The 21,196-nt window shown below is 36.1% G+C and overlaps 1 protein-coding gene across 6 annotated transcripts in view; it reads left to right on the top strand.

Moving 5' to 3' along the window:
* GPC5 (glypican 5) overlaps positions 1-21,196 on the top strand; it is a 232,117-nt gene that overhangs the window by 81,918 nt on the left and 129,003 nt on the right. For 5 of the 6 annotated variants that reach the window (XM_053934475.1, XM_053934474.1, XM_053934472.1 and 2 more), the window contains 2 exons: positions 5,173-5,255; positions 9,945-10,639. In XM_053934475.1, coding sequence (XP_053790450.1) covers positions 5,180-5,255; positions 9,945-10,639 — 771 coding nt within the window. In that variant the 5' untranslated portion in view covers positions 5,173-5,179. The remainder of the gene's footprint in view (positions 1-5,172; positions 5,256-9,944; positions 10,640-21,196) is intronic. The other variant, XM_053934470.1, reaches the window with a different exon arrangement.

Here is a 21,196-nt window from a genome sequence, read left to right as displayed (position 1 = left end):
CATAAATCTAGTTGAACCTGCCCTGGGTTTAATGGATGGATTATAACACATCTCAAGTGTCTTTTAGCCCTGTGTTTGTACATGGTTTCATTCTTAGTGATGTATCTTCCAGTCCTATGTAATCCAGGATACATAACTGTAAAGGGAGTGGAGAGGTAATGAGCCAGTTTTGAGTGATTCCAGAAATGCATACCCCTTGTCACATTGCACGATGGGGCAAATCATATGATGGGATAGAAAATACTGTGGGCTTGTAGTTTAGAAGAGACACATATTTCCATAAGCTAATATCTCCAGCTCCTTCCTGGAAAGCATTACATGCCTTGAGAATGTGTGAGTCAGCAGTGCTGCATCAGCACTTGCAGGACAGGGCTTAGCAGAGCACCTGCAAACAGTATTGGGGTGAAAGCAAGTAAAGTTATGCTGTGAAAGTAGGTAATGTGCTGATTATACTCATAATCTTTCTGAAATGAAAAAAAAGGAGCATCATTTAAAAAGGCAAATTATCTTTTGTGTATTTGAAAAGAACTTGGTGAAGTCTAAAAACCATTAAGATACTAATTTTGAGAGAATAATTTAATGATATTCAGCCCATACTCAGCCCATATTTATGCAATTACACATAAGAAATTGATATGCATTTAAATCTAACATCGGTTGTTCTCTGGTCCATTGAGTGAGCTCTGACTAAACATTAATAGTTTGGTGAGACATTAATAATATGGTAAAACATTAATAATGTGGTAAAACATTAATAATAGGTGAGATAATCTCATTAAAATGCATCAATATACTAGTATTTAAGAAGAGGATGTAAAAAATTTTCAGAGTAGTCTGCTTCTTGAAAACGTGTGTGGACTATAGAAAGAAATCCAGACTAAGTAAAGAAATCCAGGGTTCGACTTCTTCCCTGTTGCCATGAGGTCAGAGAGCTGGACTGAAAAATCAGATGGGAGATCCTTTGTTCTGCTGCCTCAGCAGAGGAGGGCATGGAGATCCATGGCCTGCAGGAGACAGAAGAGGTCTCAGTGGGACCTAAACAATTCTTCTATTCTTTCATTCTAAGTGCCAAAGCTACTAGCAACTGTGGATCATTTAACATGTATTATTTAATCCTTATTTTCTAAAGAATGTGTCATTAGTGTAGAGATCAATTGTATTAAAATCAGGATTCATACTGGATAAGGAAGGATGAATCGAAGTAGAGTGAACTGTTCCCGTCCATATCAATATTTGATTTTAAGATGTTATCATCAAAAGTAGCTACACAGAATATTCCGTACATTTGTAATTTTCAAAGCAATTACTCTTTCCTGGGATTTTCCTGGAGTACAAATATCTTCTGAATTTCATTTAACTTAGATAAGTTTATATACTGAAACTGTATGTCTTTTCCTAACCAGTTTAGAGAACTGGAGTTTTATATTTTTGACAAGTGCTATTTTCTGCTTCTAATTGTGAGAGAGAACATTTTACTGCTTGGTTATCCACTTCCTTTGAGTTTCTACCTTGTCAAGTGAGAAATGCTACATTTACTTACCTGTCTGAAACTTGGAAGTGCGTACTTCATTCTTTTTTAGAGCATGTGCCAAAATAGGTACTGAAATACATGGTGTAGACCAAAATGCTTTTTATATCACCTGCATTAAGCAGAATTTTGCACATATTACTAATCACTAACAGTGATAAGGTCACTAATCACCAATATAGCAGAGCTATGCAGAGGGACATGCTCTACAGAGGGGCATTTCTTCTTGATATCCAGTATTTACAGAGGAACATGGAACTAACTTCAGTACGGTATAGATGCAGTCATAAAATTCATTATTCCTGAATCTTCCATAAAAATAATGGATTGTTTTTATGAAATGTATGAAATGCAGACTTAAGGATGTTTTCATATTTTTTTTTTCCTCAGTAAATTTGAGGTTAAGCAAAGTGAATTGAAAGATAATAAAAGCATCTAATCCCTTACCAAGCTCTCTGGAGGATCTTTGAAACCCATTACATGTAGTCATATGTCAAGTAAACAATCTTCTTAAATTCCTTTGACTGACTGGTCTGATAATTTTTAGTGCGGAATTCCTCAGACTATCAGATGCAGGAATTCACCAAATGTCAACCAGCACTTAGAAAAAAACTGTGATATTAAATATTCAGTGATATAAAATGAATATATTTACTTGTTTGATGTGCAAGAAATGTTGATCTGTAGTGTTGCATGTGCTAGAACCGGATTAACGTTTCACTTTAATTTGTATATTAAAAAAAACCCAGCTTATTGAAGATGAGTGAGTATTGTCACCATAAAACTGGGAAAATTGGAAAAAATAAATGGAAAGTCAGGTTGTAAACTTTTAAACAGAAAGACAAAAGCTTCATCTGATGTCAGTCATCATCATAGCTTTATGGAAATCTTCCTGAGGTTGTTCTTTCTTTCTGTGATTCCCTAATAATTCCTACCAAGTTAGCATGTATAGACATAATGCTCTGGCAGCTTCCTGGAACCAACCATATATTTCATTCTAAGAAAAGCAGACTACAGGTGTGAAGAGGGAAAAAAATTTGCATAAATGCACAGTAACTTTGTACTTTAACTACCATTAAGACCATTTTATAGAAGCACAATCATCTCAGCTCTTTATTTGTATAAATTGCAGTACTGAATTATGTTTAAGGACACTTCCCTTAATACCAGTTCACTACAAAAATCTTAGGGCTCCAGTGTCACATCTCTTTATAGTAAAGGGAGAGGAACAAGCAGTTCCAGTGAGCACTTCATCTCAACCTAAAGTAGTCATCTAAAGTCAGAGAGATGAATCATATTTTAGAAGCGCTTCTTAACTCACATACACATAGTTTGAAAATTATGTGAAATGAATTTATCCTTCTAATCTCTTAATTTTCTGGCCCTCCTATCTCAACATCATCCTGGTATAAATTCTGAATAATACTATTTTCATACATCTGAGATGATTTGCTGTCCTTATTTATTATGGCAAATATGTAAAAATGGTTATCTTAAATCAGTATCAATTTAATGTCTTTTTGCAAACCATGCACAGCATTTTACATCAAAATATTTTCAAACAATTTTGTTATAAGATTGTTATACACGTTTTAAAGCTCTGATTCCCTGGAGTGCCCTGCTTGCAACTCTGAGCATATTTTGTTCCAGGGCAGTAAGTAATCTATTCAGAATTTAGAAATATTTCCTCTGGGAAAGTATTGCCTGGAGAGCAGTGCAAAATCAGAGAGAACATAAGCAGAATCCAAGGGGGAAAAAAAATTGCTTTGGTTGAGCTCTGTTAATTGCTAGTTATTTCTTCTTCTGGCACCATAGAAAACAATCTGCTCACGTTGCTTCCAAAATGACAAGATGAATGGTTCCATAGTCATCACTATTAGAAGGATAACACCAGACTGAAAAGAAAAGGAAAGAACAGTTTTGAGAGAAAAGTGGAATCACTCCTTATAACTAGATAAAATCATAACCTTGCATTATTCATTCATTCTTTCATTCATATGACAGACATTCAATATTAAAATATGATCTGTCGAGGTAAGATACTTTACATTCCAGTTATGACTTAGGTGTATGTTAAATAGCAAATTCAAAGGCTATATATTTTAAAATCATCAGCAGCAAGTTTCACTGAAAAGTTAAAAAATAATCTTCTGAATCAACTCTGATGATTTCCATTAAGTCATAAAAATTAACGTAACTCCAAAGAACTGGATAAAAAATAAATTTATTCCAACATTATATTGAAAAACAAAACCACAACAAAAACGGAAACAAAAAACCAAACCAACAAAACCCCCCAAAAAACAAAAACAAACAAAAAACCCCAACAAAAAGAAAAAAAAACCTACAAAAAAACCCCAAGCAAATTACAAGATTTGGATCATCGTGTCAAATCACAGGACCTCTTTCATTGTAGGGCTGTTCCTCAAATGCATAGCTGAGGAGATGGAGAAGGAAAGGAAAACACACCCAAATTTTTTGATTTAGAAAGTAAATTCTACATTGCAAAATAGTTTTTGTCAGGTTTAGTCAGCAAAAATTAACACTGCATGATGATATTGAGTTGATTATAAAACAAGAATGAGAAGTACACTACCAATTCAGACTAGTGAAAAGATGTAGCACGAAAATGAGAGAAATTCATCTTACCTGGCTTTGGACATTTCTCTACATTCTATGTATTGGTTAACTTGGGAATGAGTTTTTTATGAGTCCTCACAATTTCTTTGGGAGGAAAAAAGAAGAACACACCTTACATATGGATTTGAGACAATTTGCTATTTCATTTCAGAGTGCAACAGTGCTTTTTAGTGTAAACAATGCTTATAGCCTGAATTATGTATGATTATGTATAATTGCTAATTCCTATTAATATTCCAACTAAAACTGTCCTTTGCCAACTTCCTTGTGTCCTGATGCTAAAAAAAAAGACGCAACACTAGCCCCAGCTAAAAAAAAAATACAATATGGCTAAACCAAACTCAAAATCACAGGATATATAGGAAACTCCTTAAATGTATGAATAATATGCCACTGAACACAGAACAACTTAGGCAATGGTCAGCCAATTCTAATTCAAGTTTATTCAATGTTTGTGTTTTTTTCAAAGACAGGTATATTAAATTCAAGACCAAACAAGACCTGGCAAACTCTAGAGTTTGTTATGAGTACTTTGAGCTCTAAAAGCCTGAAGTGCATCGCTATCCTTTGGCAACACAAAGTTGATTATGCTACAAGTTTAATCTGTTATACCTGTTTTCTTACTGACTTCATTGGTGAGTCTGCAGTCTATGAAATGGATTAATTTGAAATATGTGTTAATGAGGAACAGTTTCAATGAGTCTCAAATCTATTTGACTGGCACTTACCCTATTGATCTCTCTCCCATATAACCTTCACAGGTAATGCCCTAATGAGTTCATTCTTTATAGTTCATTTATATGTCTTGAAGACATGATTCTTCCAGCTCATTTTTCTGATATGGTAAATGATTCAGGAATTTTGCATTATATCTGTCACTTTGTAAATAGGAATAGCTACACTGAATTTCCTACCTATACATAATTCTCCGATGTATTTTAAACAAAGATAGTATGAATGTAATGCTGTGTGGATGAATTCTTCTCCACTATTTTTTTTCACAGCTTCTGAATGGCTTTTGCTTACCTTTGGCTGTTACTTGTACCTCAGACATTCATCGTGAATCTAGAAGGACAATGTATGCAAGGTACATTTGATTGTGCTATAAATCTTTAGAAGAGGGAGTATGATGCTTCTGGTTTAGTTGTGCTACCCATAAGCAGAAAGAAAAATTACAAGGTCACTGAACATCAATGGCACCTGGCAAGACTTTCCCACAGAGTTTTTTCAATTCATAATAAATTTATAACATTGCTAGGTTTTCCAGGTTTGCTTGGATTTAGTTATTGATTCCTCTATATTATGGGCTGATCCTTCAAATAGTCCAGGCTCATCAATTTTGGATCTCCTCTGGACTGTGAAAGGCAGTTTTGCTAAATACGATGTCATAAATCAAGGATGGATTTTAACCTGCTGGTTATAATTTATTGAGTTCTATATGTTACCCTATATGTTATATGCTATAGAGTGAATTAATTTATAATATATAATTGAAGCTAGTGAATTATTGCCAAATTATAAGATTTCACAATATGTTGGAACACTACTAATACTGTATTTTTAATTTATTAGACTATCTCTGCATTAAGTACCATATGTGCTTCAAAAGGTAGTGCTCAGCATTTAGAACCATGCATTTTCTCATTTAGCAGATTAATAGAACATCTGTGTAAATGAAGGGTAAACTTAAGAAAATGTTGTTGGATTACAACAGCATGGTTCCACAGAAATGTTTTTCAAATTAATTTTCTAAGGTTCCTATAGTATAATGACACTTTGCCAAAACTATTAAGGATGAGAATTGCAGGGCTGGTTTAAAATCTAATCCAAATTCTATTTCATTCTGTGCAATATTTCCATTAAATCTGATTAATGTCCAGGAATAAAAAACTGGACTTGTTCTATTTGTTCTAGTAAACAAGTCACGTGTATACTTATGATTTTTATTTTAAATCCATTTATCCTCTGGACTAATTGATACCTTGGAACTTCTTTGTAATTTAGAACTACCCATGGCTCTAAGGAACTGAAAGGCTAAAGGAAGAGAGCAAATCCTTTAAAACAATGACCTGATAGTTATTTTTACATCACTTTGTAATCACTTTGTTAAACACACTATTATCAAAAAATAATGTATATATGTACTGGTATGAAGTATCAGCTGAAAAAATGCTAAAAAACACCCAAAAATGCTAAAAAACCAACTTATTTGAAAAAAACAAACAAGTTCTCATCCACAAATTTCCTAGCCTCATGTTTTGTTCTTAGTAAAATCAGGAAGAGAAATACTACTGTAAAATTAATTGATTAAAATATTGACAAGCCTGAAATTTGATTTAGGAGTGTATAAACAACCATTTTAATTGTCACCAAAGAAAAACAAAATTAACATGTCATCTGTGGAAAACACTAGAAATTATTAATAGTAGGGTTGCACAAAGTATCTATAGGATATTGTATAGCAGTTAATATGAAGATCTCATCAATTATGGAGATATGAGACACTGGCCCTGACGATTAAAAAAATAATTTAATAACAATAGAAAGAGCTTGTCTGGCTCATCTTAGTTATACTTAAAATGTATTTTATATGTATCAATTTATACTGATTGAAAACTCATCACTTCTTTTGTGTTGCTGAGTAATTAATGCTGATTATGTTAGTCTCAGCCCATAGATTTAAAAGATAAATGCATTGCTACAGTTTGCAGTATTGAACCAGTATATATTTGTCACTGAAGTTTCAGAATGTGTTGTAAATGACATAGATTGCCATCGTAAGGTATTCACAGGACCTATTCAGTATTGAAAGTAAACATAGGTGTGATTTGCTGTCTGTCAGCAAATTTGCTGAGAACAAAACAAATCTGTGAAATAGCCATGGTTATAAAGTAGAAAATGTGCCAGTACAAAAAAAAAAAAAAAAAAAAAATTCTGTAAGAAATCCTAAAATGACAATTAAACAACATGGTGCAGAATTGTAAACACAAGTGGCCAGTATAATCACATTCTATTTAGAAAGGCAGAAAGTCAGTAAATTACGTAGTTGATTATTGTACTCATTCATCTGGGGGTTGCTGAGGCCCCAGCAATATAGTTTAGTTCAGTTCTGTTTAGACCAGATTGTAAAATCTATTGGTTGTCCATATGCAGCATGATTTATTCTTTGAACTAATATTTGTGCACTTGGTGATAGGATACTACAGCCATGGTTTGTAAAAGACATTTTAGATCACAGACTTTATGGTTTCCATCTAGGAAAAGTAATAATAAAAAAAGCTTTAATATTCTTCACATATTATTATTTTTAGCCATCTAAGCCAAGAATCAATTTTACTTAATTTTTTTGTCTTCACTTTTCCAGGCTGCTTCAGGATTTTATATGAAGGAGTGTCAAGTCTGTGATAAATAGATATCTAGAATTTAGTTCAGTGGTTTCAGCATAGCCATCTAGTACCATTTTAAATGCAAAATATTTGTAAAGAGCCTACAGATATGACACAAGACCTGCAGAACACACATGCCCTTTTGGACAGGGAAATAAAAAATCTACCACTAAAAATGCTATCAACTCTTAGGCAACTAAATAAAGTTTCTGTAGTGGGAATGCTTGTTCTTTGCATTCCTTGTTTCCCCCAATAAAAATGAGATGTATTATAGTTAGATATTTAATAATTTAGGGCTGTCATTTAGTTTCCCATGTTCCTGTGCCTTCATGGGAGCTGGATGTCCAAACTGCGTGTACAGCTGGTGGAGATCTCATCCTTGGTTCAGGTGCCTTAAAGTGGGCATCTTGATCAATTTAATCTACCCTGTCTGATTTGTTGTGCCTCATTGTCTGCTCCAGAAGGAAATGGGTCTCCTGTAGCTCAGGGATGACGTGTGAGGGACTGGTGGAGGTGCTGGGAGCTGCAGAGGTACTCTACTGCATGTTAACTCCCAGGATAAACCCAAGAGGCTTTTCTATGTTGAATAGGTCTCCATTTGTGGGAACATAGCTTCCTGAAGGGTACTGACTTTAGGAGTAGGACTTTTGAAACAAATTAATCTCTTTGATATTTGACATTATCTCTTTGACATTATGATATTTGGCATCTATGCATGATTATAGTGAAATTCACTTAAGGAGAGGTTCACATATGTATCCCACACAAGTGGGATGCACTTTCTGACTCTGTACTGTGAGCTGTCAACACTTTTTTCTTACTTGTGTGAATGCTAGAAGAATAGAAAAGAGAACAGCAAATTCAATTTAAGAGTGGCGTGAAATACAAAACTAAGACTTAAAAATAGCAGAGGAATGATTGTGATTTAGAAGCATGTATCTTTTATTGGAGAAAAGAGAGACTGAATACAAAGTATATATGATCTTTTCACAAAGCATGCATTTTCAAAATCTCTGCAGTCAGCAAGAATCCTTGCACTAACCTGAACTGAAAAAAACTTTTTCTCATAATATAAGACACTTAGACATAGGTATTTGTTAAATATGTGATAGCCAGTCTTGGGGTTTTTTTACATTTATTCTGGTTTTTCTACTATAACTTTAGTTCAGTGACTGACCAGCAGACTTCAGATTGCTTCAGAAATTGCTTGACATGGTTTCACACAATTTGATTCTGCCTGTATTTAACGTCACTGTTTAGACAGTATTAACTGTACTTCACGCTTTTCCTTACTTTATTTTTACAATCTTACTTAAAAATGAATGTGAAAAAATGCATGAAAACTTGTAAAACTTGAATTAAAAGTTACTGAGTTGTAGCCATTCAGTGTATAAAATGGGTTAATATTTGTAATATGTTTTTCTGTGTTTCTATTCTCAACTCTAAGCCAAGTTTCTTTTTGATCTATCCATATATTGCTTCATTGTCTTCCCTAAAGTGCAACCTTCTCAGGCAGATCTAGGGAATTCCTCAATGTAAACACTCTTTTTCTGTTTTGAAAACTGATGTTTTTTCTTACCTGCAAATCATAGATCAAGTCAGAAGAGGCTATTTTTCCAGTATACTTAAACTGCTTTATTAAACACTGCTCAGTGTATTTAAGGATTACCACCTAAAGTGTGAAAAGCAAGTTTGTCCATACAGGCTTTATTCATTATCCAGTTCTTGAGGCTCAGAAATGGATTATCCATCAGTTCCTGAGGAAAACAGTTCTTGACCATACCAATTGCCAGAGCAAACAGCACTGGGTAAAATCATGTTCTCATGTGTGTTTGGAACATCTGCGTCCTCTGGAAGACACAAAATAAAAACTGATCTTTAAGAGTTATTAAGTTTTAATAGAATTGAATAGTTGTTTATATTGTTTAATGTTAATTTTGCCCATCCATTTAGGATGGTAAGAGGAATGACTTGGAGTTACTGAAAGCATTCAGCTGTTTCTTGCAACTTGCAGAATGATTCATGAGATGAGAGAGCTCATGTGTTTATATACATAGATATAATAGGACTTTGCTGTATTTTGTAACTTAATAATGAAGCTTACAATTATTTCCTTTTATACTTTTTTTAGGTTGTGTTTAATGTAGCCTGCAAAAAAAAAAAAAGGATTATTAAGTGTGTTGTAACATTTCTTGTAAGGTGCTTCCCTATATAGACAGTTGTTGTAGTTTGTGAGAATTTTCTCTCCTCAAAAATTCTAATGCAAAAATTAATTGGGGATATATGTAAGTTGTCCTAATGTAATTGTTTTATGTTCTTACACTAATTTCTTTTTTTAAAACCTTAAAAATAATGATTGATTGATTGATTAATTGATTGATTGATTGCAGAAACTTTTGAAATGCTCATCAGACTGGCTGAAAATTACACAAGCACACTTTTCTGCAATGTGTATAGAAACATGGCTGCTGAGGCTACTGTGCATGTGCAGGAGCTTTTCACAGATGTTGGGCTTTTCTTATTTGGCACAGACGTCAGCACAGAGGAATTTGTGAATAGATTTTTTGACACCCTGTTTCCAGTAGTCTACAACCATGTGATTAACCCTGGTCCGACTGACATTTCCCTGGAATACGCGGAGTGCCTCCGAGTGGCGAGAGGAGACATCAGGCCCTTTGGCAACATTCCCAAAAAGGCCATAGGACAAATGGGAAGATCACTCGTACCCAGCCGGACTTTCTTGCAGGCTCTGAATTTGGGGATTGAAGTGATCAATACAACAGATCACCTGCACTTCTCCAGAGACTGCAGCAGAGCTTTGCTGAGAATGCAGTACTGCCCCCACTGCCAGGGGCTGACGCTGAGCAAGCCCTGCATGGGCTACTGCCTCAACATCATCCGAGGCTGCCTGGCTGATGTAGCAGAAGTTGATCTCCACTGGCGGGGGTACATCCAGTCCCTGGAGGAGCTCTCAGGAGCCCTGAGCGGAGCACACGGCATCGAGCATGTGCTGCTGAACTTCCATTCCCTTGTTCATGACGCTCTGGTACAGGCTCGGATCAACGGGCCAGAATTATCTGAGCAGGTAAGATGCTGGTTTTATCCACACTCGGGGCAAACATGACAGTAGGAAAAGTATCACTCATAGCTGTTATTTGTTTGGCCATTTTTATGGTGAGGAACCATTTGTATCTGAATTCAGCTTTTCTTGACTAAGCAGTTTCAGGGAGCACAAAAAATACTTTTCATGAACATAAGAAAATTGTTTGATTTTTATCTTGTGTGCACATTATGATAAATGTAAACAATCCTTATTTTAGATAACAGTGGCCTGCCTTAAAGAATCTATGCCTTTTTATGTATTATTTCCATAATTTTGGAAATTGGTATGTTTCAGAGGAAGCAGCATAGTTCATTTGTAACATGAAATAAATCCTTTCTTACACTTAAGAAAAAAAAAAAAAAGTTGTGTGAGAGCTCTGTTAGCTGTGAATGTGTGAAGAATTTTAGGATACTGCTATGGAAAGTGGACACTATTTAACTACACTTTAGGGAAAAAAAGCTAGTATATATGCTAATTTATGAGGGTAACTACCAAAATCCAAATTTTTCCTGTATTATATTTAATCCACATTTTTTTTTTTGTATTCTTACATGCAGACTTCCCTGACAGTGGCATATTCTATATTACGTACTGGATCGGATAGCTTGGTTTGAGGAGAGGCCTTTAGTTTGATAGTACACCCTAAAGAGAGTGTCCAGGTGTCCCTGTGCTGTGATATCAGCTGAGGTTCAGGAGCACTTCTAAGACTGCTTCAATACGTGATTAGCTGAAGTTAAAGCAGTGTCTTCTACTCAGCAGCTGACATGACCTCTGACAATAAACAGCTTGCCTTAATATCATAAATAAAGTTTTTTTCATTTCTTACTAAGACCCAGAGTCTGATAAACTTCATCTTGCTGAAGAATCTTGCTAAGATTCTTCATCTTGCTGTAGTCTGTGAATAGCAGTGTTCATTTCTACAGATTTCCCACTATATCTGCTTTATGCCAACCAGCTTCATGAGCCATAATATCCTGCTGCTCAAATTCCTTGAGAAAAGCTGTCATCTTTTTTTGGAAAAGGGTTTTTCACTAACATTTTGACTCAAAAGTGGTTCATTGATGTCTCTCTAATTCCCAAGTAATTTCAGATCTACAGTTGCCTTTTAGGGAAATACCCTGTTGCTCCTTTGATTTCTGTAGGATCTTCTATGCCTACCATTTTCAGGAGCAAGCTAGAACAAACAAGTAAAGTTTCAAGGGAAGGATTTGTGCTTCCTACTTCATCCTGTGTCACTTAATTTGAAAAGTTTTAGACTTGGATTTTCAACAGTGAATTTTCATTGACCCAGACTTAAAAGTCTCTCAGCACACTCATGTTTTCAAAATGAAAGTTTTTACAGTCCAAAATAGTATATTTCACTGAATTTTAGTAAAAAATTAAATGGGTGAAGAGCCCTCCACTTAGTGTTTTTGCTTAAGGAAAATTCCATATTGATCCAAAATATAGTGCTTTATTTTGATATTCCTTCCTTCTCCCCATCCTTCATTCAATGTAAGGGATACTAAAATTTCTTATGTAATAATATTTGTTGGCAATGTGCTTGTTCGAAGATCATGATTTTACTAATGCTACATTAAAGTCATCTGTGATTTTAATATGATGTGTGTATAGAAACATTTCCCAGCTTCAAAACCCACATACTTCATTTTTGCACCAGACCTAGACATCTGTCACCTCATTTCTCTGTTATAATTGACCAGTCCTTTCTCTCTTTGATCACTAATTTGGTCAAATAAGACTGTAATGCAATGATCCTTTGGAACATGGTGATCTAATCAGTATATTTCATATTTTCCCATTTATTAGGTATCAAGACTTCATTCTGACATGTAATAAATATAGTATTTCAGCTTTAAGAGGCAGAGGAGGGGAATTTCATTTAAATTGGCTCATTAATATTTATTTTATCTTCAGAGTGACTCATGAACTGTTTCAGGTTTTGATAAGCAATTAATGCGTCAGTGACTCTAACAGACTGGCAAGTGACTCTGCAAGCAAGCAAATAATAGTTTGCTTAGGCATGCAGCAGTCTGCAGTTTTAAAAGAGAATTTCATTACTTTTTGTGAGTTTTAAAGAAGCGAACAAAAAAAATTAAATGTTTAGAAGTATCATATATAATTATGCAAGTGTTAATGTGAGAATCTATAGGGTATCCTGCTTAATGATACATGTAGTTATGCAGTCCTTTTACTCATTCATGGCTATGTTTTTGTAAATAACCATATGTAAAGGATTTTTTTCTAACACTTTGCAGGAGTATTTAAATCTGATGTATATTCATGCTCTAAGCTCTGTGTGGTGTGGAAAGAACACTAATGCCTATATAGCATGGCTTCCTTTTACAAAACTTTTTTTCTAGTAATTTACAGCTTGTCCCCTTTTCTGCTTGGGTCAGCAGAGCAGTGCCAACTCTGTGTCCATCTGGAATTTGTCTTTCCCTTTCTTCTTACTGTTTCAAAATCACCTTTAATTCTGCCTCCCATAGCTCTGCTGACTGACAAGTAAGTGCAGCACCTGTTCATCATCTCGATACCAGTGCATTATTTGATGCTATTCTGCAGAATCTAGTGGAGATGTGTGGGCTGTGCAACTATTAGTGTATTTCTGTATTTTCACACCTACATGTTGTCATACATTTAATGCCACTTCTGTTCCTGAAGTCTGTATATGTCCATGTATTACTCAGTGCATAGTGTACCCTGTGCTTTTTAGCTGGAACAGAAATTTTTTAGCAAACAACTCTGTGAATGCTTGTGCAGATATAGTGTAATTGAGGTTTAAGAGAGCTGCACCATACAAAACAAAAACAGCTGCATTATTAGGATAATCTGAAGAAGAGGGTAGATAGTTCTTACACACTGGATAACAGCTAAAAGTGCCCATTGTTACAGAGCACCTTGCAGACTCATCCTGTGCTTCTTTTTCAGCCACATGCTGGAGTTGTCACATGCAGGTCTCTGAGCTTGTGTGTAGCCAAGAAAATCCCCACGGAGGGCACTGTACAGCCTGATGAATGCACAAGAACTTCATAGCACATTTAAGCCATTTAAGTCCATGTTTTTTACATACATGTAAAAAACCCCAAACCAAACCAATACACCACAACAAACTAAAACCCAAGCAAACAAAAAACCCATGGAAATTTGTTTGCAAGTTATAATAAATTGTTTCACGTCACTCCCATTCTGTTACTGAAACTACTGTCAGTGTTAAGACAGAAGGACAAAGAGAGATTTCAGCAAGATTTACAAAGTTTTGGTGTGGATAGAGCCTACTATCCCCAGCATAAGAGCACTTTTCCACTCCCTTTATGTATGGATTAATGTCACAGCCCCAGACCATGGAAGGCACACTTACTGTGTGATTCAATAGCAGCTTAATCCAGTGTCACCCTGGATTGCCCAAGTCCTGCTCTGGCACCATTCTCAGCTCTCTGTTCCCACCCCTTTGCCTCCATGCCTGCTGCCCTGGCAACTGGAAGTCAAACAGGTTGAGGGAGTGTCTGTGCTCTTAGCCAGAGTTTTGTTTTGCTGTTTGAAGACTTGTGCTGCCACGCATTGGGTAAACCGCAAGAGAGAGGTTCACTGGAGTGGAACAAACCTGAGAACCTGAGAGGAGAGGAAAGGGGTCTGAGGTCAGGCAAAAATGAAGAAAAAGGGGAAAGGAAAAGGAGAAAAGAGAAAGCTAAATTTCATAGGGCTTCATAGTTAAATCTTTCCTGCAAAATTTGCATACAAATTTTGTTCTTGATTCCGAAAAGATCAATGGTGTCTGAGTTTAATATTGAATAAAAGAGATGAAAAAGAATATTGATCAGTTGTTCATTGGCTATTCTGAGCACTGATGATTTTAGGATCTGAAGGAAAATGAAGTATGTGACCATGATACTAAAAGATACATATGCATATAAAAATGAGGGAATCGGAAACACAAAAAAAATCACAAAAATTCTGGCATTTCCTTATTTTGGAAGTGAGGAATCTGTACTACAGGTTTGGTAACATTCTTGTATGTATTTTTATATGTAATATAAGCCTACAAAAATTCAGAATGGGATTTTCAAAAGTGCTGTGTCTTCACTGTGTTCTAAGAGATTTCCAAACAGTTGGAGACAAGAAAAATATCAAAACTGTGGAAGCTCTCAAGTCTGTTCTTCTCAGTCTAATCCTGAAACAATATCTAAGTTATGTGTCTTCTAAAACATAGGCATAATTATATTCTATTAAGAGGGAGTTTTGTCTTGGTGTTTTGTTAATCACCTGTCTAATACTGGAAAGAAAGCAAGATCTTTCTTGTGGCATAGAATGCTAGCAGAAAGAAGAATTTAATAGACTTTACTTTTCTTCCTGGGTATTTTTGTTGTAATTGACTAGCTATAAACAGCCAGAATTGCTATAATAAAGTGATATCTTCAAAGAGAGCAAGGATGATACAGGAAAATACAGGTCAGTCAGCCTTACCTCCATTCCTGGAAAGGTGATGGAGTAACTAATCCTGGAAACTATATTCGAAACGAATGGAGAAAAAGTTGATTGGGAGTAATGGTTAACCTACTTGACATCCTTAATAGGACAGCCAGATTGATAGGATATGGGTAGAGCAATGGATGATGTCTACAAATTTACCAAAGCCTTTGATACTGTCTCCTACAATATCCTAAACTGTCAAAATGCACAGTGAGGAAGACTGAAAAATGGATGCGTGGCTGGGCCCAAAGGATTGTCATCAGTAGCACAAAGTACAGCTGGAGGCAAGTCATTAGTGCCCTGACCCCCAGGGGTTGATACTAGGGCAGATACTCTTTAATGTCTTCATTAATGGATGGGGTGATGGAACAGTTTGCCCTCAGCAAGTTTGCAGACAGAACAAAACTGGGAGGAGCAGCTGATACACCAAATGGTTGTGCCATTCAGAGGACCTTGGCAGGCTAAAGAATTGACCTAAGGGGAATCTGATGATATTCAACAAAGGGAAATGAAAAGTCTTGTACCTGGGGAGGAATAACTCCATGCATCAACAGCTGCTGGAGGCTGACTGACTGGGAAACAGCTTTGGAAGAAAGTATGTGAGGCTCCTGGAGGACACCAAGTTGAACATGAGAAATGGACCTGTACAGTAAAGAAGCCTCCTGGGTTTCATTAGGAAAAGTGCTGCCAGCTGTTTGAGGGAGGCGATCTATCCCTTCCTAGCACTGCTGAGACCACATCTGAAGTGCTCTGTCCAGTTCTGGGCTGCCCAATATGAGAAAGTTATGGAGTGACTGAAGTGAGGCCAGCCGCAAAGATGAATATGAGACTGGAGCATCTTCCATATATTGAGAGGCTGAGGGAGATAGGGCTGTTGAGCCTGGAGAAGAAGAGGCTCAGGGGGAATCTTATCAATGTGTATAAATACATGGTATGAGCCACTGAAGAGGAGAAAGCTAAGCTATTTTTAGCCTTGCTCACTGACTGGACAAGAGGCAATGGGCAGAAATCAAACCCCATGAAATTGCATGGAATGAGTTGTCCAGACAGGTTTTGGAATTCCCATTTTGGAAATATTCAAAACTCAAGTAGACATGAACCTGGACAACCAGCTGTGTCTGACCCTGTTTGAATAGGGATGTTAGACTATATGACCTCAAAAAATCCCTCCTAAATAAATCTGATTCTGTGGAATGGTTTAGAAGGTGGGTGTATCAGGGGAATATTCTTACTGAGGAGGCAACCATCTTTTACTCAGTATCTGTGGTGGGATAGGAGCTGCATAGAAGGATCATGGACAGGGCAGGACCATATCCTGTTCACGGTGTTTTTATAGTGCAGGATGGGGCACTGGCTTCATCTCATGACTGGTGAACATTGCCTTGCAAGCATATTGCTAAACCTGAGTCTTCACAAGTCTGTATGCACTGTCTGTTTATTTCACAATCTTTGGTCAAAGCAAAAGAATTAATTGCTCTTTATACAATCTCTAATCATGGATAAAATTCCCCACAACAGGGTGATAACATTTGAAACTAATGGAGTGATAGCCTCAAGGTTCTCAAAGGAAGTGGTAGCCAAGCTCCCACTCAACAGTAGTACTTCTGTTCTCAAGAGAAGTGGAGGTACTGGTGATAAGCTATGGAGGGAAAATGAGGTTTGGTTTAGAGCTTGGACAGATACTACCTAAATTTGAAATTGTGGGAAAACTAATTATATTGTTCCTGTTACCAAACTATCTATCTGGATTTAGCCTTGTACTTCTTTAACTTTCAGCAAGTGTGTGTTCCCATTACCAATTTGTAAAACACACCCCCCCAAGTGAGGCACTTGCCATAAAGTTCTTTCATACTTGAAAAAAGACAAAAAAATCCCGAACCCGTATCATTTTCAGCAAAGCAGATTTTGGAATAAAATTATGGAATTCTGCCTGAAGCTTTTGGCATATGACTTTGCCATCATAACTTTCCTGAATTTAAATTATTTGATACATTGATGAATTTAAATTACTTCACAAGATCAATAGAAACTGATTTGTGAAAACTGCTGAACAGTAATTGGATTTAAAGTCTAATACAATTGTGTTCAAAAAGAAGATTCCTGCTTCAGCTAACACAGAGTTAAGACCATCACCTTCCCTTTCTCTCCATTCATATATGCATACAGCCATAGCTGTGAAAAACTGTACTGCTTGTATGATACAGTATGGCATATTTTTTTATACATTTGTCATTTTTTTAATGAAACATGAAGTAAGACTATTTCACTCATGACCTTCATCAAATTCAGATTATTCTAGTGTTGTATTTCACTTCCCGATTGTTTCATCATGGAAAAGCTCTTTGCGTCTATCAAAAAGTTTTCTTCTGAAGCTAAGCTGGGTGTTGTTCATCAGAAAAGAGAATGGAGAACTTTGAAAACAAAGTGAAAATCACCAAGTGTTATGGCTTGTTTCTAACTAATGAAAAGTTGTTTTCATTAAATAGTAGGCTTTATTCCTACCTGAATATACTTAGCAATTGGGCAGCTCTTCCCATCTGTTTTTGTTTGATCCATCCTTTCTATATATTTCAGTAGCTTGAATTTACTGAGGTCTGAAGTATCAGACCACACACTGTATATTGCTGTAAGTCCCTATGCTGTTTTTTTTGTGACTGAAATCAGTGTTTATCAGATAATGAGAAGATACATGCTACAACATTTAACATAAAAATCGTGGCAACCACAACTCAGAGCATTTTGTATCTTGGAATGGCAGTTGTATGCCTAATGTTGCTGGATTATCCTCAAAACTGGATAGTCTTTTTCCAGTGCAATTATTCTCCTTTTTTCGAATGTGTAGAAACAGGGCTTGAAATCATGCACGGAATATTGGCAGAGGCAATAATACATGCATAGGTATATGCATGTATTATTAATAATACATGCATATTGTGGAAAAATGGGTGTTAGGATTATGATCTGCTCCTTTGTTATATCCAGGCATTGTACTCAAGTGCAAATTGGAAACACAAAATATGTACATGTTGCTGGACATAAACTTGATAATACCCTGGTTGTCTTTTATTTTAAGGTTTATGATACACTGGGAGATATGTGGCAAGCACTGGAAGCACTTGTTTACATCAAGAAACAAGTTCATAATAGCAGAACATGAAACCATGAAACCATGAAACTATGACTGTCTAAACAAAATCAGTTGCTCTGTTCCTTAGCATCTCAGAATTTAAATAGATGGTATCTCAGCTTTTGGTAGCACTTTCAAGGTACATCCTTTTCTATGCCTCTTCTTTTTTTCCAATTTTCTTTTTTTTTCTTTTTTTTTTTTTTTTTTTTTTTTTTTTTGGAAATGACAGAGGACATATTTCTCACCTTTGGTGAGAAGACATTCAAATCCAATGTTAAGTTCACATCTCACACTTTTCTGAAAAGTGCTTTTTTAAAATTCATTTGCTGAATTGCGCAGATTCCTCCCCTGTGTCTCCTACAGTGGAGTTACTTGTATGGGCTGCAGTTGCACTTGCAAAGTATTGTGGACTGGCAACAGTCTCCAGTGCCCAAGCCCCCTGCAGTACCTGGGGGACTGAGGGGTAACAGAAGAGCTGGAAATGAAGGAATGAGATTTACCTTGAGATGAAGGAGGGAGGAGATAGGAAGAGGATGTTTCTAGTCTGAACTTTATTTCCCACCATCTTAATTTCTTTTTAATTTGCAATATATTAATTAGTCTTCCCCAATCTGAGGCTGTTTTGGCCATGACTTTAATTGGTGAATGATCTCCTTGTCTTAATCTTGACCCACAAGCTTTTTCTTCTTATTTCTCTCCCCTTATTCTTTAGAGGAGGGGGAGTGAGAGAGCAGCTGGGTGGGCCTTTGGCTCTTAGGCAAGTCCAACCCACCACAGTTAACAACACATATGCATGGCTTTGGCAAACAATGCTGAGTAGTGCAGGTTTACATGAGATATGTTCAATCTAGACTGCCAAAGGAGTATATAATGGCATGTGTTATGCATTTGGATTTAATGTGTTTTGAATGAACCTGCTTCACAATTTGAAATTATTTGAAACATGTTAAGTTGTTCAATTTTGCTGCATTTATTTTTTAAGATGGAGATCTGGTATGTCAGGAAAGCGTAGGATCTTTAATATACCTTCCCTTTTTTATCTTTTTTTAATAACAGAAGATTAGGTAAATTTGGGCAATATGCACAGATCTGAAATGGCTTTTCTCTTTCCATTGAATGCATGGGAACTCAGAGGCCTGAAAAATGCAGAGAAAGCAGTCTGGGCTGCCATCATGGTCTGGGTTTAGGTGATATGATAGATATCTAACTCTGCTTTGGCACAATGGCAAGTTTGTCTCAATGTGCCTACTGGGCACTTGGACTGAAGGTGAGAAAGATTCTCTGAGACTGAAAGTACTGCGATCTGATTTTTCATATTTGAAAAAAGAGAAGAAAGGAGACTTTTCACTCCTCCCCCAAAGCTGAGTAGAAGGCATGAACAAGTGTAAAGAAGAACACTAACTAACACTAACTAATCCTTTGTGTAAACTGTATATGTGTTTTTTCTCTTCTCTTCATTTTTCATTGTGAAACAGAATAACTTCATGAAGAGTGAGGTACTGAGCTGAGCAGACTTCTAGTATCTTGGTTGGCCTTTAAATCACTACCAACTCTTTGTAAGGGCAAACTTTTTTCAGGCCAAATTCAGGGAGTTTGAAGCAAATGAGCTTTCTGGACTGTTTTGGTCCCTGAAATGATATGAACATGTATGAATAAGTGACTGTTTTGTATGTTGCAAAAGGTCTTCAAGGAAAACTGTTTTTCCCAGGTACAAAGAAGAGAGTGAGAAGCCATTGAAAAGCTTAATATACACATGCACGAAGCAGAAACATTGATCTTGTAAGCTGCAGTTTGGAATGGGGAAGAAACACATAGGGTCTCTGAAATACTAACTAGGTAGTGGGTTTTTCCCTCCTTTTTTTCTGACGTTTTTTGATTTTTATTATCATGAAAAGGTGACCCTCCGATTATAGAAAGAGTTATTGACAATGCCTAATGCTAAATGAAATAATGTATTCTGACTGTTAATTTAAGTGAACATGATAACATGATTTTATTAGCTTACATACTTCTGTTACAGAATTTTGCTAACAAAACTGCTGTGCTCTTCACAATTTTGGAACATAAATTGCAGCCTGCAATAAAGTGTAAACACGTTGTGCAGATATGCTGATGCAACCAACTTGGTTTGCTTTCACTAATTCTTTATGTATTGAAAATTGAAATATATTTTTTATTTTAAGTGAGTTATGTGCTTGGTAAAGGTTATAGACCCCCAATTCTGCTTTTATTGACAATCACATTTCTACTGAATTTCTTTTGGTTTACACAGGTGACCTTGGATAATCTTAGACCTAGATTTAAAGAACAATTCTGCTTGTGTCCTACAAGGCAGCACAACGTTAGCCCTCTGTGTCAGAGCTGTATTTGCTGGGCACACAGAAATAAAGAGTAATAAAGTATATTTGAACTAAAATAAAGCATAAATAAATCAGTCCAACTACACACTAGCAGCTGATCTTTGGAAAGGGCTACTGCTGGTTTTATATAATTTATTTTTGGAGGAGAACCACAGAGTGTTTTCACTGAACATACATGAAACACCTTGGCATCCACTGAAGCAGACTTGGATTGGGAGAGCTGGCAGCCTCTCATAAGAAGCAGTTTTTGTTGAACTGCCTTTGAAGAGTTTGAACTGGCAGTGCTGTGTTCTGGCTACAGGGTAACTTGGCTGGGAGCATTCGGATTTCCCCTGACATTAAGTCATTTAAAGTAAAAAAAAAATAAAAATCATTTCCTTCCAGCTCCATTCAGGAGGAGAAATTATTTTTACTGCCAGACTTGCTGAGTGTTAGTCCCTCATGAATAGAACAGCAGAATTAAAACCATTTACAATTTTAGTGATTAAAGACCAGAAGACACAAATTAAAAGTATATTAAGTAGCTCATATTCAATGGGCTCTTAGATTTCGTTTTGCAATCCCCAACATGCAAAATTATGA

The sequence above is a fragment of the Vidua chalybeata genome, chromosome 2 (genome assembly GCF_026979565.1).
Source record: "Vidua chalybeata isolate OUT-0048 chromosome 2, bVidCha1 merged haplotype, whole genome shotgun sequence".
NCBI classification, from domain to species: domain Eukaryota; kingdom Metazoa; phylum Chordata; class Aves; order Passeriformes; family Viduidae; genus Vidua; species Vidua chalybeata.
Note: the sequence above shows the minus strand (reverse complement) of the source record. Positions and strands in the feature narration are given on the sequence as shown.